Source organism: Borostomias antarcticus, assembly GCF_949987555.1.
Source record: "Borostomias antarcticus genome assembly, chromosome: 20".
In the NCBI taxonomy this organism is placed as follows: domain Eukaryota; kingdom Metazoa; phylum Chordata; class Actinopteri; order Stomiiformes; family Stomiidae; genus Borostomias; species Borostomias antarcticus.
The window spans coordinates 193277-217500 of record NC_140253.1 but is presented as its reverse complement, the minus strand read 5'-3'; the positions used below and the strand labels follow the sequence as shown (position 1 = coordinate 217500).

At 48.7% G+C, this 24224-nt stretch overlaps 3 protein-coding genes across 6 annotated transcripts in view; 2 read left to right on the top strand and 1 right to left on the bottom strand.

Annotated features, from left to right (window-relative positions):
• Positions 1 to 3095, top strand: part of wdr17 (WD repeat domain 17) — a gene marked incomplete at both ends in the record, with an annotated part of 34465 nt that extends 31370 nt beyond the window's left edge. For both annotated transcript variants that reach the window (XM_084454338.1, XM_084454337.1), the window contains 3 exons: positions 991 to 1089; positions 2661 to 2844; positions 2976 to 3095. In XM_084454338.1, the coding sequence (XP_084310464.1) occupies positions 991 to 1089; positions 2661 to 2844; positions 2976 to 3095 (403 nt within the window). The remainder of the gene's footprint in view (positions 1 to 990; positions 1090 to 2660; positions 2845 to 2975) is intronic.
• Positions 3096 to 8758: 5663 nt separating this feature from the next.
• Positions 8759 to 16624, bottom strand: asb5b (ankyrin repeat and SOCS box containing 5b). Of its 3 annotated transcripts, XM_084454267.1 has the most exons (8): positions 15845 to 15941; positions 15286 to 15350; positions 12826 to 12905; positions 12154 to 12261; positions 11896 to 12046; positions 11123 to 11257; positions 10401 to 10592; positions 8759 to 9919 (listed from the first exon to the last, which is right to left on the bottom strand). In XM_084454267.1, the coding sequence occupies exons 2-8, from the start codon at positions 15335 to 15337 to the stop codon at positions 9792 to 9794; spliced, it is 846 nt and encodes a 281-aa protein (XP_084310393.1). In that variant the 5' UTR covers positions 15338 to 15350; positions 15845 to 15941; the 3' UTR covers positions 8759 to 9791. The 3 variants fall into 3 exon arrangements, with proteins under 3 accessions (XP_084310393.1, XP_084310391.1, XP_084310392.1); XM_084454265.1 differs by lacking the exon at positions 15286 to 15350 and having other exon boundaries at positions 15845 to 16624; XM_084454266.1 differs by having other exon boundaries at positions 15286 to 15932.
• Positions 16625 to 17703: 1079 nt separating this feature from the next.
• spcs3 (signal peptidase complex subunit 3) lies at positions 17704 to 23837 on the top strand. The gene is made up of 5 exons (XM_084454268.1): positions 17704 to 17965; positions 19820 to 19895; positions 20072 to 20146; positions 22789 to 22904; positions 23030 to 23837. Exons 1-5 carry the CDS (start codon positions 17823 to 17825, stop codon positions 23160 to 23162), a joined length of 543 nt encoding a protein of 180 aa, XP_084310394.1. The 5' UTR covers positions 17704 to 17822; the 3' UTR covers positions 23163 to 23837.
• Positions 23838 to 24224: the final 387 nt, after the last annotated feature.

The following is a 24224-nucleotide window of genomic DNA, read 5'->3' as shown; positions in this document are numbered from 1 at the left end:
CCCAACACTACCCCAACACTACCCCCAACCCTACCCCCAACACTACCCCAACACTACCCCAACACTACCCCAACACTACCCCCAACACTACCCTCAACACTACCCCCAACACTACCCCAACACTACCCCAACCCTACCCCCAACACTACCCCTAACCCTACCCCCAACACTACCCCAACACTACCCCCAACACTACCCCTAACCCTACCCCCAACACTACCCCTAACCCTACCCCCAACACTACCCCAACACTACCTCAACACTACCCCCAACACTACCCCAACACTACCCCAACACTACCCCCAACACTACCCCCAACACTACCCCAACACTACCCCCAACACTACCCCCAACACTACCCCCAACACTACCCCAACACTACCCCCAACACTACCCCCAACACTACCCCCAACACTACCCCAACACTACCCCCAACACTACCCCAACACTACCCCCAACACTACCCCCAACACTAGCCTCAACCCTACCCCCAACACTACCCCCAACACTACCCCCAACACTACCCTCAACCCTACCCCCAACACTGCCCCCAACACTACCCCCAACACTACCCCCAACACTACCCCAACACTACCCCAACACTACCCCAACACTACCCCCAACACTACCCCTAACACTACCCCCAACACTACCCCCAACACTACCCCAACACTACCCCCAACACTACCCCCAACACTACCCTCAACCCTACCCCCAACACTACCCCAACACTACCCCTAACACTACCCCCAACACTACCCCTATCCCACCCTTAACACTGCCCCCAACACAACCCCCAACACTACCACCAACACTACCACCAACACTACCAGCAACACTACCCCTATCCCACCCTTAACACTACCCCAAACATTACCCCTGACCCCCCCAGTACTGTAATAATACTAACACTATGATCCCCAGTACTATAATAATACTAACACTATGATCCCCAGTACTATAATAATACTAACACTATGATCCCCCCAGCCAGCTGATGAAGAGGAGGGAGGTGTGTGTTCCTCTGCAGATCCAGCAGCTGTCAGTGGAGCTGGAGGCTTGGAGAGTCTGCACACACACCCTCAACAGGTATACCACACACACACACACACACACACACACACACACACACACCCTCAACAGGTATACCACACACACACACACACACACACCCTCAACAGGTATACCACACACACACACACACACACACACACACACACACACCCTCAACAGGTATACCACACACACACACACACACACACACACCCTCAACAGGTATACCACACACACACACACACACACACACCCTCAACAGGTATACCACACACACACACACACACACACACACACACATACACAGACAAATACCCTCAACAGGTATACCACACACACACACACACACACACCCACACACACACACACACACACACAGACAAACACCCTCAACAGGTATACCAGACACACACACACACACACACACACACACACACACACACAGACAAACACCCTCAACAAGTATACCAGACACACACACACACACACACAGACAAACACACACACACACATATACACACACATATACACACACACACACACACACACACACAGACAAACACCCTCAACAGGTATACCACACACACACACACACACACACACATACACACACACACACACAGACAAACACCCTCAACAGGTATACCACACACACACACACACGCACACACACACACACAGACAAACACCCTCAACAGGTATACCACACACACACACACACACACACACACACACACACACTCACACACACACACACACAGACAAACACCCTCAACAGGTATACCACACACACACACACACACACTCAACAGGTATACCACACGCACACACACACTCAACAGGTATACCACACACACTCTCAACAGGTATACCACACACACACACCCTGAACAGGTATACCACACACACACCCTCAAAAGGTATACCACACACACACACACACACACACACACCCTCAACAGGTATACCACACGCACACACACACTCAACAGGTATACCACACACACACACACACACACACACACTCTCAACAGGTATACCACACACACACACACACCCTGAACAGGTATACCACACACACACCCTCAACAGGTATACCACACACACACACACACACACACCCTCAACAGATATACCACACCCTCAACAGGTATACCACAAACATACACACACACAACAGGGATAACACACACACACACATTTTTACAATTTATTAATGAGCACATAGAGTGAAACATACAGGGACACAAATACTGATACAATCACAAGGTCACAGACCAGCAGCATAACTTTCTTTTCCACTCATCTTTCAAGGGGACAAGTCCAGTAGCAGCGTCTCCTCCATGTATGGGTCTGCCTGTGACAGCAGAGACAGAGCAGGACTCAGCCGGGGGGTCGTTCCTCTGCTGGGGCTTCCTCAGTTGTAGGAACCCTCTTACGACCAGCCTGTGTGTTTGTCCTAGGCTGCCAAATATGAACCCAAGTAGTCTGCACCTGTACCCTAGCTCTGAGATGGTATTCAGCAGAGGTTGGTCTGTGTGTGTGTGTGTGTGTGTGTGTGTGTGTGTGTGTGTGTGTGTGTGTGTGTGCGTGTGTGTGTGTTGCAGAGCCCCAGACGAGGCTCCTTGCTCCCCGCCCTCGGAGGCCCAGAGGTCAGAGTTCATGCGTCTGCAGAGCCGTATCCAGGGGGAGGGTCTTAGCTGGCTGGAGGGGCCGGACTACGTGACGGGCTCCAACCTGCCCAGCCACTCAGACGTCCAGGTCTCCTGCTTCACTGGAAACAGGATACAGGTACCGTACATCTGTCAATCACACAGCCAGCCATCAGCCTTAGCCAGCCTGCCAGTCTACCGCTTATCTGTGTGTGTGTGTGTGTGTGTGTGTATCTGTGTGTGTGTGTGTGTATCTGTGTGTGTCTGCAGGGTCCAGTGTTCTTCCTGGAGGACGGGAAGTCGTCCATCTCTCTGAACGATGCTCTGATGTGGGTCAAGGTCAACCCCTTCTCTCCTCTGGGCACTGGTGTCCGCATCAACCCCTTCTAGACCACGCCCACCCTCTACCAGGGCCACACCCACCCTCTAGACCACACCCACCCTGTACCAGCGCATCTGAGTGGTCAGCTTCTGGGACATAGGTGACATGACAGAGCGGGTGTCTGAGCCTGCCTGTCCTCCTCTGGGAGGAGGGATGGATGGAGGGGAGCAGAGAGGCGGAGGCCATGTTTAAACCAAGCTTTCTCCAGCATCTTATTTTCTGAGTGGTTTCTCCTCACCAGTCACCCACTCAGCAGTTGCAGCTTCTAGAACACGACAGCTTCTAGAACACACTGTACAGCTTTTAAAACACCACAGCTTCTAGAACATACAGCTTTTAAAACACCACAGCTTCTAGAACATACAGCTTTTAAAACACCACAGCTTCTAGAACATATAACTAAATCTAGAACATGACAGTTCCAAGAACAGGACAGCTTCAAGAACATATAGCTTCTAGAACGTACAGCTTCTAGAACATAAGGCTTCTAAAAAATAAAGTTTCTGTAATGTTACAGCTAAGATCGTTCCAGAACAGGATACCTACATCTGGGTGTCAAAAGAGTAACAAGCCAAGGTTTAGGCAGGAGCAGGTAGACAGACTCCTCAGCCAATCAGCTAGCTGCCGCACAGCTTCACACCCAGGCAAGCCAAGCAGATATGTATTTGACTGTGACATTGTTGTACAAACACACACACACACCAGGACCAAACCAAGCTGACTGTAGGTAGTTGTGATGTATATAGCAGCTGTAGCCGTGTCATAGAACCTGCTTCAACGCCCAGACAGACAGCAGACCTGTTAGAGAAGGGAGAGGAGAGACAAGGAGGAGGACAGGAGGGGTAAAGGGAAGTAGATGTACATACAGATAAAAATCATGTTTTAATGCAAATCTGTGTGGAACATTCTTCATAAACACCAAGGTTCTAGAATGTTCAGGCTACTCCGTGGAAGACCAAGATTCTAGAATGTGCAGTTTTAGACCATAGTGTGAAACGATGACAAATCCTTTCCTATCTAAAGAGTGTTGTGCCTTAAGAAAGTAAGAACAGTTCCATCTTCATTAGCCTGGGCCGCGTTTCCCAGGTATGATGGACCTTAGCGATCTACAGGTACAAAGGCTCTTAAGGTATACCTTAGCGAAGGAGCTGTTTTTCCTACAAGTGTTTTGCAGACTATCCTATCCCTTAGTGGGCGTCTTAAGATGCATCGTAAGGTACATGGTTAGGTGGAGCTGTCCCTGGAAATGAATTAATCGATACACATCATAAATAAATGATGTGCGCATCAATTGCTCATTTGTAAAGTAAAATAAATGACGTTATAATATAACAAGCGTTATAATAATTTTACCCCAGTCTAAAATTAACAAAAAGGAAGTTTGCCTACTAAAGTTCATCTGCTAATCTATTTAAGAGTCAAGGCGAGACCTTGTGATAGTTCCAAGTCATACATTATAACCTACAAAATATAAAATAAAGAGCATTAATCGGGACATATAAGCCTAGTCTGGGACTTCTTCTAAGGCCAGGAAAAATGTTGATAATGATGATGGCTTATGATGATGATGATGATGATGATGATAGCTAAATGGGTGACTGATTTTGTTCTCAGACGGTGTTCTGAAAAGTTGGCCCTCAGATGACCTACCACCCTTTATGTTGTGTTCAATTCATAGGTAGCGCGTCCTGTCAGGTAGGAAATGTTGATTGACATGTTGACATTTCCGACCCTAACCCTAACCCTAACCCTACCCCTACCCCTAACCCCTAACCCTAACCCTACCCCTAACCCTACCCATGGTTTAAGCACAATCAAATGGGTCGTAGGACATTCTGATGGATATTTTCTAGCTGAAAGGATGCGCTATCTATGAATGAAGCTCAATATAACGGGTAAGGGTTAGGGTTAGGGTTAGGGTTAGGGGTTAGGGTTAGGGTTAGGGTTATCAGGTCATCCTGAGGAGGCCAACTTTTCAGAACGCTGTATTTGGAGAGGATGGCACTCTTCCAAGAGGACATCCAGAGGACTGAAGTGGGTCCTGATTAAATGATTAACATGAACCAAATGGCTACGCGGACGGCGTCGTTGTTGGTTCCTTTGGTTCAATACAAGGATGCTTTGTAATGCAGCCATGATGTATGCATGCTGTGACACATTAAATGGAAGGGGACCTTAATTAATGTAATCATTTACACCTGTGTTTACTCTACTCTGGGTCTTGAACGCCTCATTGGATTAATCAATTCGCCTGATATCTGTCGGTATCAGTGTAGGCTATAATGGTGGGGTACAGACAGCCAAAAAAGCCATGTCATCAAATTGCCACTTTACATAAGAAAATGTTGTTCGCAGATTGGATTTGTATTATGTATAGTCCCTTTATTTTATTTGGCAATAACATTTTAAAAGACAACATTCCTGTGATGTGTTATGTAGGCTACCAAAACATTGTTTGCATCATTTATTTTCATAAAATGTATTGTAGGCCTACACTAATGATGTAATTTTCGCAGGTAAGGTAGATAGATGTGGACTATATTGCAACTCTCTTTTTTAAAAGTATAATTTTGTTCTAATCAGGCTAAAACTATAAGGGGATGAACGGAGCGCATCGCTAAGGGACAGCTTACGATGGGTTCAGACCACGCTTAAGAAAGTATCCCTTATGTGATGTATACCTTAGCCTGAGAAGCCTCTGCAAAACAGTGTGCCATCTAGAGGGAGAGTCTATGACGTATCTTACGATGAACGTAGCGCTACGATGGCTCTGGGAAACGCGGCCCTGTACCAGTTCTCTCTGAAGAGGTCGTCCACACGTCAACATGTTGGTCTAGAGATGTATAGTCAATGTAAACATGCTGATTTATTCATAGTCGTTTTCTACCAGTGTGGATGTTCCAATTATCAGAATCTTTAATGGCAATCTATTTATTAAGGTATTTATTTATTTTTACTCTGCATATCGACATGTGTACAGTTTTCATTACTACCATTGACCTGTTCACCAGATCGTTCTGTTATCTGGATATCATAATCATGCCAGTTTGAGCAGAGCTAATGTGGACTGTAATATTAAGACTATGAATGGATTAAAGGGAAGAGGAGAGAGAAGGAGAAGGTCTGGTCTTTTCACACATAAAACACCCAGAACGACCCACAGAGACGCCCCCGTCTGGAATATATTCCTCTTTATTCTGTGAGAGCGAGACTTGTTTGGTAAAAGAAAAAAATACTGTAAAATCTGTGAGTCACCAATACACGTTCCACAGTAATAACATCTGAACAGAGAGAGCTAGAGTCAGGCCTAACCCTAACCCTAACCCTAACCCTAACCCAGAGCTAGAGTCAGGCCTAACCCTAACCCTAACCCAGAGCTAGAGTCAGGCCTAACCCTAACCCTAACCCAGAGCTAGAGTCAGGCCTAACCCTAACCCAGAGCTAGAGTCAGGCCTAACCCTAACCCTAACCCAGAGCTAGAGTCAGGCCTAACCCTAACCCTAACCCTAACCCAGAGCTAGAGTCAGGCCTAACCCTAACCCAGAGCTAGAGTCAGGCCTAACCCTAACCCTAACCCAGAGCTAGAGTCAGGCCTAACCCTAACCCAGAGCTAGAGTCAGGCCTAACCCTAACCCTAACCCTAACCCAGAGCTAGAGTCAGGCCTAACCCTAACCCTAACCCTAATCCAGAGCTAGAGTCAGACCTAACCCTAACCCAGAGCTAGAGTCAGGCCTAACCCTAACCCAGAGCTAGAGTCAGGCCTAACCCTAACCCAGAGCTAGAGTCAGGCCTAACCCTAACCCTAACCCAGAGCTAGAGTCAGGCTTCTCTAACGTGTTCGTCACAGTGATGTACTGTAGGCCTAACACCAGGCCAGGGTTAACCAGGGCTAAACCCAACCCTAACACCAGGCCAGGGTTAACCAGGGCTAAACCCAACCCTAACACCAGGCCAGGGTTAACCAGGGCTAAACCCAACCCTAACACCAGGCCAGGGTTAACCAGGGCTAAACCCAACACCAGGCCAGGGTTAACCAGGGCTAAACCCAACCCTAACACCAGGCCAGGGTTAACCAGGGCTAAACCCAACCCTAACACCAGGCCAGGGTTAACCAGGGCTAAACCCAACCCTAACACCAGGCCAGGGTTAACCAGGGCTAAACCCAACCCAACACCAGGCCAGGGTTAACCAGGGCTAAACCCAACCCTAACACCAGGCCAGGGTTAACCAGGGCTAACCCTAACACCAGGCCAGGGCTAACCAGGGCTAAACCCAACCCAACACCAGGCCAGGGTTAACCAGGGCTAACCCTAACACCAGGCCAGGGTTAACCAGGGCTAAACCTAACACCAGGCCAGGGTTAACCAGGGCTAACCCTAACCCAACACCAGGCCAGGGTTAACCAGGGCTAAACCCAACCCTAACACCAGGCCAGGGTTAACCAGGGCTAACCCTAACACCAGGCCAGGGTTAACCAGGGCTAAACCCAACCCAACACCAGGCCAGGGTTAACCAGGGCTAAACCCAACCCAACACCAGGCCAGGGTTAACCAGGGCTAACCCTAACCCAACACCAGGCCAGGGTTAACCAGGGCTAAACCCAACCCAACACCAGGCCAGGGTTAACCAGGGCTAACCCTAACCCAACACCAGGCCAGGGTTAACCAGGGCTAACCCTAACCCAACACCAGGCCAGGGCTAACCAGGGCTAAACCTAACCCAACACCAGGCCAGGGTTAACCAGGGCTAACCCCAACCCTAACACCAGGCCAGGGCTAACCAGGGCTAAACCCAACCCAACACCAGGCCAGGGTTAACCAGGGCTAAACCCAACACCAGGCCAGGGTTAACCAGGGCTAAACCCAACCCTAACACCAGGCCAGGGTTAACCAGGGCTAAACCCAACCCTAACACCAGGCCAGGGTTAACCAGGGCTAAACCCAACCCAACACCAGGCCAGGGTTAACCAGGGCTAACCCTAACACCAGGCCAGGGCTAACCAGGGCTAACCCAACACCAGGCCAGGGTTAACCAGGGCTAAACCCAACCCAACACCAGGCCAGGGTTAACCAGGGCTAAACGCAACCCAACACCAGGCCAGGGTTAACCAGGGCTAAACCCAACCCTAACACCAGGCCAGGGATAACGAGGGCTAAACCAAACCCTAACACCAGGCCAGGGTTAACCAGGGCTAAACCCAACCCTAACACCAGGCCAGGGTTAACCAGGGCTAAACCCAACACCAGGCCAGGGTTAACCAGGGCTAAACCCAACCCTAACACCAGGCCAGGGTTAACCAGGGCTAAACCCAACCCCAACACCAGGCCAGGGTTAACCAGGGCTAACCCTAACCCTAACACCAGGCCAGGGTTAACCAGGGCTAAACCCAACACCAGGCCAGGGTTAACCAGGGCTAAACCCAACCCTAACACCAGGCCAGGGCTAACCCAACACCAGGCCAGGGTTAACCAGGGCTAACCCTAACCCAACACCAGGTCCTTACTGCTGGAGGATGAGAAGCATGCTAAACCATCCAGATTGACCAGAATAAATCCTCTTCATGTGAATGTAAAGGGTTAATAAATCCTCTTCATGTGAATGTAAAGGGTTAATGAATCCCGTGTCAGGTGAGTGTGTCTTGTGTGCAGACGTATGAATCTAGACCCCTAACAGAGGAACCATAACACCATAGGCAAGGCAAGGCAAGGCAGGTTTATTTGTAGAGCACATTTCAGCCACAGGGCAATTCAATGTGCTTTACAGGAGACATTAAAAGCATTAAAACAAAATGCAAGACTTTATAGACATTTAAAACAAAAAGCAGGACAAATAGAATACAGGAATAAAAGTTACAGTGCAGTATACAGATAAACATAACTCCTCTTAGAAAGCAGTGGCAAAAAGAAAAGTCTTCAGTCTTGATTTAAAAGAACTGAGAGTTGCAGCAGACCTGCAGTTTTCTGGAAGTTTGTTCCAGATATGTGGCGCATAAAAACTGAACGCTGCTTCTCCATGTTTTGTTTTAACTCTGGGGACAGAAAGCAGGCCTGTGCCAGACGACCTGAGAGGTCTGGAGGGTTCATAACGTAGCAGCAGATCAGAAATATATTTTGGCCCTAAACCATTCAGTTCTTTATAAACCAACAGCAGTATTTTAAAGTCAATTCTTTGACAGACAGGAAGCTAGTTTAAAGACCTCAGAACTGGAGTGATGTGATCCACTTTCTTAGTCTTAGTGAGGACTCGAGCAGCAGCGTTCTGAATCAGCTGCAGCTGTCTGATCGATTTTTTAGAGAGACCTGTAAACACGCTGTTATAGTAGTCAAGTCTACTGAAGATAAATGCATGGACAAGTTTTTCCAAATCCTTCTGGGACATAAATCCTTTGATCCTTGAATATCTAGAATAATTAACAGAGTCAACACAGACAGGGGGGCACATGAACATGCACCTCTCTGGTTCTGGCTGTCAGCAAGCCAGAGTGTGTGTGTGTGTGTGGAGGGGGGGGGGCTGAATGTGTGTGTGTGTGTTTTACCTGTTCCAGTCAAAGGGAGTGTGCGAGACAGATCTGATGTTCCAGTGTCTGTGTGTGTGTGTGTGTGTGTGTGTGTGTGTGTGTGTGTGTGTGCGTGTGCGTGTGTGTGGGTATGCGTGCGTGCATGTGCGTGCGTGCATGTGCGTGCGTCTGTGTGCGAGGGAGAGGCTATCTGTGCTGTAGATAGTGGTGCAGCAGGGAGGGGAGGGGCAGCAGGGCGAGGAGGTGGAGTCTGGAGCGTCCCAGCTGGGCTCTGATGCGAAGGCGACACAGCTGCCTCAGGGACCTGGGGGCAGCTGGGGGGAACAGTTTCAACATAGACAATATGGAAGTTATTCCAACTGATGCTAACTACCTTGGCGTAAGTAACGTTATCAGAATCTGATAACGCTACATACTGCCATAGTGTTATGCTAAGCTAACTACATACTGCCATAGTGTTATGCTAAGCTAACTACATACTGCCATAGTGTTATGCTAAGCTAACTACATACTGCCATAGTGTTATGCTAAGCTAACTACATACTGCCATAGTGTTATGCTAAGCTAACTACATACTGCCATAGTGTTATGCTAAGCTAACTACATACTGCCATAGTGTTATGCTAAGCTAACTACATACTGCCATAGTGTTATGCTAAGCTAACTACATACTGCCATAGTGTTATGCTAAGCTAACTACATACTGCCATAGTGTTATGCTAAGCTAACTACATACTGCCATAGTGTTATGCTAAGCTAACTACATACTGCCATAGTGTTGGCTATGCTGATTACCTTCATACTGCAGTAGCGTTTTCTCTGCCAGGCTGCCAGGGGGCGCTGTTTCCACCGGTCGTTTGAGCTCGGTATTCCTGGCGTTGACATTGGCTCCAAACTCCAGCAGCACAGAGACAATGTCCTCACTGTCCCCCTGTGCCGCTGCATGGAGCGGCGTGTCCTCGTAACGACCTCTCTGGACATCTGCCCCTGCACAGCAAACCACAACAGGTTAGTAAATAACAATGACAACAGGCTAGTAAAGTACTACAGGCTATTACATAACAACAACAGGTTAGTAAAGAGCAATAGGCTAGTAAATAACAACAACAGGTTAGTAAATAACATCAATAGAAAAAACAGGTTAGTAAATAACAGGTTAGTAAAAATCAACAACATACATATAACAATGTTACCTCGGTGCAGTAGGATCATGGAGCAGGGCAGGTGCTGGGCCAGGCAGGCCAGGTAGAGAGGGGAGCCCAGGTGAGGGGTTAGGGTTAGGGGTTAGGGGTGAGGGGTTAGGGGTTAGGGTGAGGGGTGAGGGGTTAGGGTTGTTACCTCGGTGCAGTAGGATCATGGAGCAGGGCAGGTGCTGGGCCAGGCAGGCCAGGTAGAGAGGGGAGCCCAGGTGAGGGTGAGGGGTTAGGGGTTAGGGGTTAGGGTTAGGGGTGAGGGGTGAGGGGTGAGGGGTTAGGGGTGAGGGGTTAGGGTGAGGGGTTAGGGGTTAGGGGTGTTACCTCGGTGCAGTAGGATCATGGAGCAGGGCAGGTGCTGGGCCAGGCAGGCCAGGTAGAGAGGGGAGCCCAGGTGAGGAACGACCTCGTCCACGTCGGCCCCCCAGAGCAGCAGGGCCTCCACACACGCCTCGCGCCCTGAACACACAACACAGGGGGACACACAACACACACAACACAGGGGGACACACAACACACACAACACAGGGGGACACACAACACACACAACACAGGGGCACACGTCAAGTGTGCACGTGACGCGTGTGCTTGCCACCGTACATATGAGTGCGTGTGCGAGCGTGTGTGTGTGAATGTGTGCGTGAGCTTGTGTGTGAGCGAGTGTTTGTGTGAATGTGTGTGTGAGCATGTGTGTGTGTGTGTGTGTGTGTGGGGGTGTGTGTGGTGTGTGGGTGTGTGTGGTGTGTGGGTGGGTGGGTGGGTGTGTGTGTGGTGTGTGGGTGGGTGGGTGGGTGTGGTGTGTGGGTGGGTGGGTGGGTGTGTGTGTGGTGTGTGGGTGGGTGGGTGGGTGTGGTGTGTGGGTGGGTGGGTGGGTGTGTGTGTGGTGTGTGGTGTGTGGGTGTGTGTGGTGTGTGGGTGGGTGGGTGGGTGTGTGTGTGGTGTGTGGGTGGGTGGGTGGGTGTGTGTGTGGGTGGGTGGGTGGGTGTGTGTGTGGTGTGTGGTGTGTGGGTGTGTGTGGTGTGTGGGTGGGTGTGTGGGTGTGTGTGGTGTGTGGGTGGGTGGGTGGGTGTGTGTGTGGTATGTATGTGTGTGTGTACCCTTGCTGCAGGCCTGGTGCATGGCGGAGGGCTGTCCGGCCAGGGGGCGGGGTCTGGCTCCGTTCTCCAGGAGGACCTGGGTACAGCCGGCGCTGCCCACCGAGCACGCGTTGAACAGAGGGGTCACGCCGTCTATGGTGGTGGCGTTCACCTGGACACACACACACAATATTAGCTACCTGTGCGTGTGTGTGTGTGTGTGTGTGTGTGTGTGTGTGTGTGTGTGTGTGTGTGTGTGCGTGCGTGTGTGTGTCTCACGTTGGCCCCAGCCTGAATGAGCGCTCTGGTGCAGGCTACCCGGTCTGACAGGCAGGCCTCATGCAGAGGAGTCACATGGTCTATGGTGATGATGTTGGCATGGTAACCCTACCACGGGAAAACACAGTATTATTCTCAACATCACAGTGTTCTATAACAGAAGAAAACCAGCATGCTTAGCGGGAAGGGTCCATAGAGACCTATGACCAGCATGCTTAGCGGGAAGGGTCCATAGAGACCTATGCTGACCAGCATGCTTAGCGGGAAGGGTCCATAGAGACCTATGCTGACCAGCATGCTTAGCGGGAAGGGTCCATAGAGACCTATGACCAGCATGCTTAGCGGGAAGGGTCCATAGAGACCTATGACCAGCATGCTTAGCGGGAAGGGTCCATAGAGACCTATGACCAGCATGCTTAGCGGGAAGGGTCCATAGAGACCTATGCTGACCAGCATGCTTAGCGGGAAGGGTCCATAGAGACCTATGCTGACCAGCATGCTTAGCGGGAAGGGTCCATAGAGACCTATGACCAGCATGCTTAGCGGGAAGGGTCCATAGAGACCTATGACCAGCATGCTTAGCGGGAAGGGTCCATAGAGACCTATGCTGACCAGCATGCTTAGCGGGAAGGGTCCATAGAGACCTATGCTGACCAGCATGCTTAGCGGTACCTGTGACAGCAGGGTCCTCAGAGCCAGAAGCCGTCCCTGACAGGCAGCCTCGTGGAGGGGGGAGCGGTCCGCCCAGGACCCTGGACACAACCACAGGGTTATAACACAATCACAGGGTTATAACACAACCACAGGGTTATAACACAACCACAGGGTTATAACACAATCACAGGGTTATAACACAACCACAGGGTTATAACACAATCACAGGGTTATAACACAACCACAGGGTTATAACACAACCACAGGGTTATAACACAATCACAGGGTTATAACACAACCACAGGGTTATAACACAACCACAGGGTTATAACACAACCACAGGGTTATAACACAATCACAGGGTTATAACACAACCACAGGGTTATAACACAACCACAACCACAGGGTTATAACACAACTACAGGGTTATAACACAATCACAGGGTTATAACACAACCACAGGGTTATAACACAACCACAGGGTTATAACACAACCACAGGATTATAACACAACCACAGGGTTATAACACAACCACAGGGTTATAACACAACCACAGGGTTATAACACAACCACAGGGTTATAACACAACCACAGGATTATAACACAACCACAACCACAGGGTTATAACACAACCACAACCACAGGATTATAACACAACCACAGGGTTATAACACAACCACATGGTTATAACACACCACAACCACAGGGTTATAACACAACCACAGGGTTATAACACAACCACAGGGTTATAACACAACCACAGGGTTATAACACACCACAACCACAGGGTTATAACACACCACAACCACAGGGTTATAACACAACCACAGGGTTATAACACAACCACAGGGTTATACACACACAACCACAGGGTTATAACACAACCACAGGGTTATACACACACAACCACAGGGTTATAACACACAACCACAGGGTTATAACACAACCACAGGGTTATACACACACAACCACAATAGAAACACAGCCTAACCCTAACCCTATACACAATAGAACCACAGGGTTATACACAACACAACCATGGAGATATTATACAGAACAGAAACACTGTGTTATACACAACAGAACCATGGAGATGTTATACACAACAGAACCATGGAGATGTTATACACAACAGAACCATGCAGATGTTATACACAACAGAACCATGGAGATGTTATACACAACAGAACCATGCAGATGTTATACACAACAGAACCATGGAGATGTTATACACAACAGAACCTCAGTGTTATAAATAACAGAAACATGTTATACAGAAGAGAACCATGTTATACAGAAGAGAACCATGATTAAACAGAACAGAACCATGATGTTGAACAGAACCGCCTGCATGTGACTGTAATGATGTCAGGTCTCTCAGCAGACCACAGGCAGGCGGGATGGAGACTCTGAATGGGTCAGCAGGGAGCTGCTGAGTGGTCGTTAACAGAGACTGCAGCATGGTTCATAGGTACAGGGGGCTCACGGTGAGTCACCTGCCAAGGGGACTGTAGATGAAAAAATCTACCGGCCAAGTATATATTTTTTTCAGCTAGCCTTCCCAAATCTAGTCGGTATGACAGAGGTATGACAGATTGTGTCGTGATCTAGAGGTCTATAGATAACAGACTTCAGAATAGTCTATTACAGAGATTGTATCAGTGCTTGTATCATATTTGTATCAGCGCAGAGAGATTGTATAATAGTAGGTCGATAACAGAGACTTATCCTGGTGAGGTCTATAACAGAGACTGCATCATGGTCTATAGAGGTCTATAACAGAGACTGTATCATGGTCTATAGAGGTCTATAACAGAGACTGTATCATGGTCTATAGAGCTCTATAACAGAGACTATCATGGTCTATAGAGGTCTATAACAGAGACTATCATGGTCTATAGAGGTCTATAACAGAGACTATCATGGTCTATAGAGGTCTATAACAGAGACTATCATGGTCTATAGAGGTCTATAACAGAGACTATCATGGTCTATAGAGGTCTATAACAGAGACTATCATGGTCTATAGAGGTCTATAACAGAGACTATCATGGTCTATAGAGGTCTATAACAGAAACCGCAGGGTGGTCTGTAGAGATCTATATACTAGTTCAGCTGGAGCAGAGCAGAGTTCAGCCCCTCAGTAAATGACTGGTCTATTTTCAGCTCTACCAGAGCTGCCATCTGGCCAGGCTAGGTTGCACAGCTCCCAGTACTACACACTGCAGAGCACCACACACGCACACACACACACACACACACACACACACCACACACACACACACACGCACACACACACACACACACACACACACACACACACACACACACACACACAAACACACACACACACAGCAGCCATCATACATTTGTAGGTGTGTGTGTGTACATGTGTACATGTGTGTGTGTTTGTGTGCATGTGCGTGTGTTTGTGTGCACGTGTGTGTGTGTGTGTGTGTGTGTGTGTATGTACATACCCATGTCTCCATCTCCCCAGGGGACATCTAGCCATTGGTAGGTATAAGACATCTCCTCTAGCCTGCTGTAGCAGAAAGGCCTCTGTCACCTGAGCATCAGTGCCACAGCCATCTTTGGAAGGGCATTATATCCGTGAGAGATTGGGCATAATATCAATCATGTTGGTATTATGTAACCATGTGACTGAGGACAGCCTGTGGGCAGCGCTGGGTTCAGCCTCTATAGAACACTCTGTCTGATGTAGTCTGTTTTATAACAACTTTATGTTAACATTCATGTCATGAATTCACACAGCGAATCTGCTGTTAACCGTGTCTCCCAGCCCGGTCCCTCCTGAGTGAACGAGCAGCTGCACACTGCAGACCCGTACTGACCTTGACTGGTCAGGATGCCCCAGCAGACCCGTACTGACCTTGGCTGGTCAGGATGCCCCAGCAGACCCGTACTGACCTTGGCTGGTCAGGATGCCCCAGACCCGTACTGACCTTGGCTGGTCAGGATGCCCCAGCAGACCCGTACTGACCTTGGCTGGTCAGGATGCCCCAGACCCGTACTGACCTTGGCTGGTCAGGATGCCCCAGCGGGACTTCTTCTTCCTAACGGGGAACTCGTCGGTGATCTCGAGCGCACGTTTCCTCGGGTCCTTGTCGGAGCGCTCGCTCTCTGCGGCTGGAACTTCGGGCATGTTTGTGTTTGTGTTTGTGTTTGTGTTTGTGTTTATATCCTTTATCCGTTCCTTCGGTGGGCAGCACGGGCCAGGGAGTTCCTGCTCTCTGATTGGCCGCCGGTTTGTTGTTGTTCTACTAGATCACGTGCGCGGGCACCGGCGTCACGAGCGCACCGGAGAGACCGGAACTGGGCCGCGAGCCGACGTAGCCTATATTAGGAGCGCGCGCGGGTAAAATAGCACCGGGTTATTTATATCCCGGGATAAAACGGGCCGTAGCGTAGCCCAGCACGAGTCTGTATTCCTGGTCACGGTAGTAGAGTCACCGCCGTCTAATGTTCTCATGTTAGCCCTCCAGTGAGCTGCACGGTTAGGTCTGGGCTAAAACACAACTGTGCAGACAGACCCTCCTGTGTTGAGGAGCCTTCTATGAAAAACAAGATACATATTTGCCTATAACAGAAACTATTCCAAAGAAAAAAAAGAGTACGCCTGCGTTGATTTGTTAACAAAAAGAGCGAATTCGCAATACTGGACCACGTACAGTCATGTCTAGAGTAGGCTACAAGCATTTTCAATTTGTCTGAATAGAGTTAGAAACAGGCGTGGTGCCCTGTCACTCCGAGGCCCCTGCGGTAGATCGACACGGCCACGGCTCTTCTCTGTCCTGGTCAGGGCTCTTCTCTGTCCAGGCGCCGCAGTGGGGGAATGAACTGCCCACTGACGTCAGGACAGCAGAGTCGCTGTCTTTGACCGCAGGCTCTCCACAAGTAGGCTACCTGGTGGTGGGTAGCCCGGAGAGGGCTCCACTGCCCCTGACCCACTATGACGTGAGGGGGTGGAGTCTCGCCAACATGCCACGGACCCCATGGCCAATGGGTGATATGGACAGTAAACTACCGGTGGAATGGTGGTGGAGCATCCATCAGGGACCCGCTGTAGGTCCGCTAGCCTTGTGTTATCTGGGTTTATCCCTTACCTTTGTCCAGAAACAGAAGTTGAACCAATTGCAGCAAAATTGCTAACATTACAGCAGGGGTCTCAAACTCAAATTGGCCATCAGTGGACAGCTCTGCCCCTCTCTTTACCCGAGTGTCCAAAACACATGGCCTCAGATCAGATGATACGATAACGAAATCCATCATCGACCTTCGGCCTAAGGTGTTCTGATGCCAGGTGTACTTGTGGGCATCCTTGTGTTCGAACATGGTGTTTGTTATGGACAAACCGTGACTAGCACAGAAGTCCAGCAACAAAACACCACTCGGGTTCAGATCGTGGTGTCCATGCCTCCCAATCACGCCCCTCCAAGTATATATATTTATATAGGCCTACATACATACATACATACATACATACATACATACATACATGCATACATACATACATACATACAAACATACATACATACATACATACATACATACATACATACATACATACATACATACATACATACATACATACATACATACGCATGCACCTCCATAACCCTCGGGAACGCTCAGGTACTGTTATAGGCTAGAGTCTTTCATGTCTTTCTGTGAGAAATGATCATATCTGAAGCGAGATTCCCATAATGAGAGAAACTCCCTGAACCAGAGGCGTTTCCATTAGTTCATTACACTTAGTTCTAGTTCAATATGTGGGATAAATGTAATTAAGTAATAAATTAATAAAGTAATGTAACCTAGCCTACAGGAGGACTTGTTCATGACCAGGTTGATCCACACGGGGCGCTGGCGAGCTCTTTACCAGCGAGGAAGAAGGACATCATCGACTTCCTCGTGTGAACACTTCCTGCTCTGGTCCAGAGAGCTGCTGCTGCTGAGTTTACATCCCCAGAACCTGAACACTAGTCTGGTCAGGATGAACACCGTGTTGTCCAGGGCGAACTCGCTCTTCGCCTTCTCTCTCAGCGTGATGGCGGCGCTCACCTTCGGCTGCTTCATCACCACGGCGTTCAAGGACCGCAGCGTCCCGGTGGACCTCCGCGTCTCCAGGGTCATGCTGTGAGTCAGGCTCCTATAACCCTAACCCTCCTAACCCTAACCCTCCTAACCCTAACCCTCCTAACCCTAACCCTCCTAACCCTCCTAACCCTCCTAACCCTAACCCTACTAACCCTAACCCTACTAACCCTAACCCTACTAACCCTAACCCTCCTAACCCTAACCCTACTAACCCTAACCCTCCTAACCCTCCTAACCCTAACCCTACTACCCCTAACCCTCCTAACCCTCCTAACCCTCCTAACCCCCCTAATCCTAACCCTCCTAACCCTAACCCTCCTAACCCTAACCCTCCTAACCCTAGCGTCCCGGTGGACCTCCGCGTCTCCAGGGTCATGCTGTGAGTCAGGCTCCTAACCCTAACCCTCCTAACCCTAACCCTACTAACCCTAACCCTCCTAACCCTAACCCTCCTAACCCTAACCCTCCTAACCCTAACCCTCCTAACCCTAACCCTCCTAACCCTAACCCTACTAACACTAACCCTCCTAACCCTAACCCTCCTAACCCTAACCCTACTAACCCTAACCCTCCTAACCCTCCTAACCCTAACCCTCCTAACCCTAACCCTACTAACCCTACTAACCCTACTAACCCTAACCCTACTAACCCTCCTAACCCTAACCCTCCTAACCCTAACCCTCCTAACCCTCCTAACCCTAACCCTCCTAACCCTAACCCTCCTAACCCTAACCCTCCTAACCCTCCTAACCCTAACCCTCCTAACCCTAACCCTCCTAACCCTAACCCTACTAACCCTACTAACCCTACTAACCCTAACCCTAACCCTACTAACCCTACTAACCCTCCTAACCCTAACCTCCGCGTCTCCAGGGTCATGCTGTGAGTCAGGCTCGGTACTCAGGACCAGATGTTTACTCGGCTCACAGGTCGTCCCTTTGTGACAAAGAGTTTCTAAAGAATTTCAAGTGACGAGCTAGTTTGCATTAACGCGGAAGCTGCAGCCGCTAGCTAGGCTAACTAGGCTAACCAGGCTAACTAGGCTAACTAGGCTAACCAGGCTAACTAGGCTAACTAGGCTAACCAGGCTAACTAGGCTAACGGTAACGTGTTGCTATGCTAATAGCTCATCGTGCGCATTAACAGTCTAAATGCTGGAGTCAATACACGCATATGTAAGATACATTTTTAATGAATACAATACAACTTGATAATTAGACTCAGAAGATGCAGCTGACTACTACCGTTAGCTTGCTAGCTAGGTTAGCATGCAGGATGCTGTGTTTCACTCTGGACGGTATTGACCAATGGCTGAGCAGCACGTCATCTATAGAGCTGCAACAGAGCGTTTATATAGTATAGCATAGTATAGAGCTTATTATGATACGAGTCATATCAGAGTACAGCATCTATAGAGCTTATTATGATACGAGTCATATCAGAGTACAGCATCTATAGAGCTTATTATGATACGAGTCATATCAGAGTACAGCATCTATAGAGCTGCAACAGAGCGTGTATTATGATACGAGTCATATCAGAGTACAGCATCCATAGGCTTTTAGTCACATTCGAGTATCGTGTCTATATAGTAGGTATATTAGGGTATGCTGTCTATATACCTGTCATATAAGAGTAGAATATCTTTAGTCACATTAGTATAGTATCTATATACTAGTCATATTATAGTCTAGTGTCTGTGTCTATACTCACATTAGAGTATAGTATCTAATAACAACTACTAGTCATATTAGTGTATGATGTCTATATACCAGTCATATAATCTCTGATTTGTTCAGCTGTCCACAGTAGTTTGATAACAGTTCTGTCAGCCATTTTGATGCAGATTTTCAACACGTCTTTCTCCCCATTACTCTCTCTCCCCCTCTCCAGCAAGAGTGTTGATGACTTTACAGGCCCCAGGGAGAGGAGTGACCTGGGCTTCATCACCTTTGACCTCTCAGCTGATATCCTGACACTATTATACTGATTTAGAGTTAGCATGTAGCTGTGTGTGTGTGTGGGTGTGTGCGTGTGTGCGTGCGTGCGTGCGTGTGTGTGTGTGCGTGTGTGTGTACACGCGTGTATGCGTGTGCGCGCGCTCGCTCGCTTTAGCAGTGCTGTGTACCTTAACCCTGTGTACATCTGAAGCCCATATTTGACTGGAACGTGAAGCAGCTGTTCCTCTACCTCTCCGCTGAGTACGCTACCAGGAGTAATGTAAGCATGTGTAGCAGCAGGGGTCACGGTGTCACTCAACACTCGCTCTCCTCACCTCTGTCACTAACACTCTCTCCTGACCTCACTCACTAACACTCTCTCCTCACCTCTGTCACTAACACTCTCTCCTCACCTCTGTCACTAACACTCTCTCCTCACCTCTGTCACTAACACTCTCTCCTCACCTCTGTCACTAACACTCTCTCTCCTGACCTCACTCACTAACACTCTCTCCTCACCTCTTTCACTAACACTCTCTCCTCACCTCTGTCACTAACACTCTCTCCTCACCTCTTTCACTAACACTCTCTCCTCACCTCTGTCACTAACACTCTCTCCTCACCTCTGTCACTAACACTCTCTCCTCACCTCTGTCACTAACACTCTCTCATCACCTCACTCACTAACACTCTCTCCTCACCTCTGTCACTAACACTCTCTCCTCACCTCACTCACTAACACTCTCTCCTCACCTCACTCACTAACACTCTCTCCTCACCTCTGTCACTAACACTCTCTCCTCACCTCTGTCACTAACACTCTCTCCTCACCTCTGTCACTAACACTCTCTCCTCACTGTCACTAACACTCTCTCCTCACTGTCACTAACACTCTCTCCTCACCTCTGTCACTAACACACTCTCCTCACCTCTGTCACTAACACTCTCTCCTCACCTCTGTCACTAACACTCTCTCCTCACTGTCACTCCTCACTCTCACATATAACGGTGTGAAAATTTCATATCACAATTATCAGTATTATCGCATAATTGTAAAATGTGCTGAAAATGTTTAGCGAGACATGGGTAACGTAACTAGATGGTAAAAAGACAGCAGAGGGGTTTGATAAGGTAGTCTAGTGCAGTTTAGTGTGTATGCCGTTTATATGGGGCTGTAACAACGCAATGCAAACATACTTTCTCTTTCAAATAGTTTCTCTTTCAAATAGGTGCTCTATGTCCATCTATTTTGTACCACGATAAACTAAACCAAAATCAATCAAAAACTCAAAATGGCTTAAAAAAACGTTTTTGGCTGTTTCTACCAAATGGCCTAGTCCGTAATGACGCTAGCCAGCTAGCTCGCTAGCCTGATATCAGAATGTCAGTTAACGCTGAGCTCCTGCACGCACACACCGTTTCATAGCAGAGTGCCCCCGTCCTCCAGGAGAACCTAATAACAGGTTAATAACCCTAACCCTAACCCTGCTGCTCTGTGTGAGATGGGAAAGCACAGCCTGCTCTCCCAGGTGTGTGAGTTAGGACATTCTAGAGAAACACTTCAATAATACACTACACTTTAACTTCTTCTTTGTCGTGCTGGTTAGGTGTTGTGTCCTCTCCCCCCCAGTCTCGGGGCCGAGGGGCTATCTAGTGATGTTACATAAGAGACCGAAGTTCTGAGGCGTTAGTCGAGCGTAGGGCAGGTCCTGATGATGCCCGGAATCAAGACTCGCTTCATTTAAAAAAAAAGCATGTGACCGATGACAAACGAGGCCTCGGTCACGTGATCGGTTGGGTTTGGGATTCGAGTGGTGGACTCGAATAAGGAAGTAAGGAAGCGAAACCCGCCTTATTTTGAAGGTTGTAGTAGTTGGTTGACTGGCATCGAGTTGAAAGTGTAGTTATAGTGTTCAGGATTGTTTTGCAGGAGTTTGTTGGAGGGGTCAGTTGACTCAGTCTCACTGCCCATAGGCCTACTAAAGCACATTCACTTCCCAGTTACAGAAGCTCAGTCCCCAGTTACAGAAGCACATTTAGCTGACTTTATTGCAGACAGATCCAGATAAATAACAAGACAAATATACTTTCACCTTCCCTTGGTTTATATGCAGCACACGCCAATTACACTAGACCTGCAGGCGTAGCTAAACTAACAATCAGATGAAGTTGTCAGTCAAAATCAGTTATATCAGTATGTTTCAGCGCTCCAGCAGGTGTGCAGTGATACTGGCTGCTATAAATGATCTTTGCCAGCAGGTGTCAGTAGCGAACAAAGCATTTCATGAGGCTTCGAGTAATGAATCTTTTTGCGATGCAATGTGCCTAAAAGGCTTGGTGTTTCAGAAAGCCTTGTTTGGCCATCACTAGGGCTATCCTCTAACACCCCGAGCCTGGGGGAGGGGTTATCTGGGCTTTATATGCACATCTATCTGGGCACAACTCCAGGAGCCAAGCCACCGTTTCGTCATCCACAACCATCAGGCCATGCATTCCGTTGGTTGTCCCATATATCCAGCGCTTCCCACTGACCGGGACACATCCCTACATCCTCATGCTCAAATCCACTGTGAATCCACATTTTAAAGCTGATATTTTAAAAGTCTTCCCAGGGGAGCGGACCCCTTAGGGTGCTCGCTTACTGTACATGCTCATACCCTAGCCCTTACTGATACGCTCTCACAGCTCTTTCACACCTTTAACCCCCGTGTGTGTGTGTGTGTGTGTGTGTGTCTGTGTGTGTCTGTCTGTGTGTGTGTGTGTGTGTGTGTGTGTCTCTGTGTGTGTGTCTGTGTGTGTCTGTGTGTGTGTGTGTGTGTGTGTGTGTGTGTCTGTGTGTGTGTGTGTGTGTCTGTGTGTGTGTCTGTGTCTGTGTGTGTGTGTGTGTGTGTGTGTGTGTGTGTGTGTGTGTGTGTCCTGCAGGCTCTGAACCAGGTGGTGTTGTGGGATAAGATTGTCCTGAGAGGAGAGAGCACCAAGCTGAACCTCAGAGACATGAAGTCCAAGTACTTCTTCTTCGACGACGGCAACGGTCTCAGGTATGCTCATATCTCCATGGTAACAGCCTCAAGTACGCTCATATCTCCATGGTAACAGCCAGGTATGGCAGCTCTCAGAATCAGCCATTGATTGATTTTTGATTGGTTGTTTGGCCTCTCTGCAGGGCCAATAAGAACATCACATTGACTCTGTCGTGGAATGTGGTTCCCAACGCTGGAATACTGCCTCTGGTGGTCGGATCCGGCCACGTCTCCCTGCCCTTCCCCGACGCCTACGAAACCACCAAGAGCTACTGATGTGCCCTCCTCCCAAACCCTTACCTACCCCCTACCTGGTACCCCTACCCCTAGATTTCCTAATATCACCCAACCACCACCCTATCCCCAGACCACACCTCCCTATGAGACCACCAAGAGCTACTAGTGCCCCCCTACTCCCTGATACCCCGACCCTCCTTTGTGGTAGGGGGTAGATAGAGGGTTAGATTTGGACGTGTATTTGGGACTGGCCACCACCATTGTCTGTGAATGTTGTGACTCTTGTGACTCTTGTATGATTTGTAATAAAACACAAAGATTAGGGAGCCGCTGGTTTCACTGTTTATTGTTATTCTATCATGTAACCATTGTTTTTTTGTTGCTGACAGCAGTATGGGGGACTTGACACATGAAAAGTTAACTGCTCATCCAGGCCCTGGTCATCTCCCGCCTGGACTACTGCAACTCCCTCCTCGCTGGGGCGCCGGCATCAGCCATTAAACCCCTGGAACTTGTCCAGAAAGCTGCTGCTCGCCTGGTGTTCAACCACCCCAAGTTCTCCCACACAACCTCCCTCCTCCGTTCGCTACACTGGCTCCCTGTAGCGGCTCAACCTCCCTCCTCCGTTCACTACACTGGCTCCCTGTAGCAGCTTCCTGTTTTAAACTCTGGTACTCGCCCACAGGGCAAAGCCACTGGCGCAAAACTCACCTCTTCAAAAAGTACTACAGGTATCCTCCCTCTTAAGCCCCAACTGTATATTTAGCTATAATTGTGCTTTTAATTCAGCACCCGATTATGCTCTTAGTCACTAGTTTAAAAAGGATATGCACTTATGAGTTCTGGCAAGTAGTAGTACACTGACTTCCTACATTAAATGCAATTACTGTATGTCACTTTGGATTTGCGTCTGCTAAATTACTAATGTAATGAAGACTACTGTAATGTAACTTCAGGTAACTGTGACTCATCAGGGTGTGACATCACCTTCAACCACCAGACGGCGCAAATACACTTGCTAAATAGTGATCTATGGACACTTTGCTCGTGAATGTACATCAGCATAGGTAAAGACATTTAAAACAGCAACTCACATTGTTA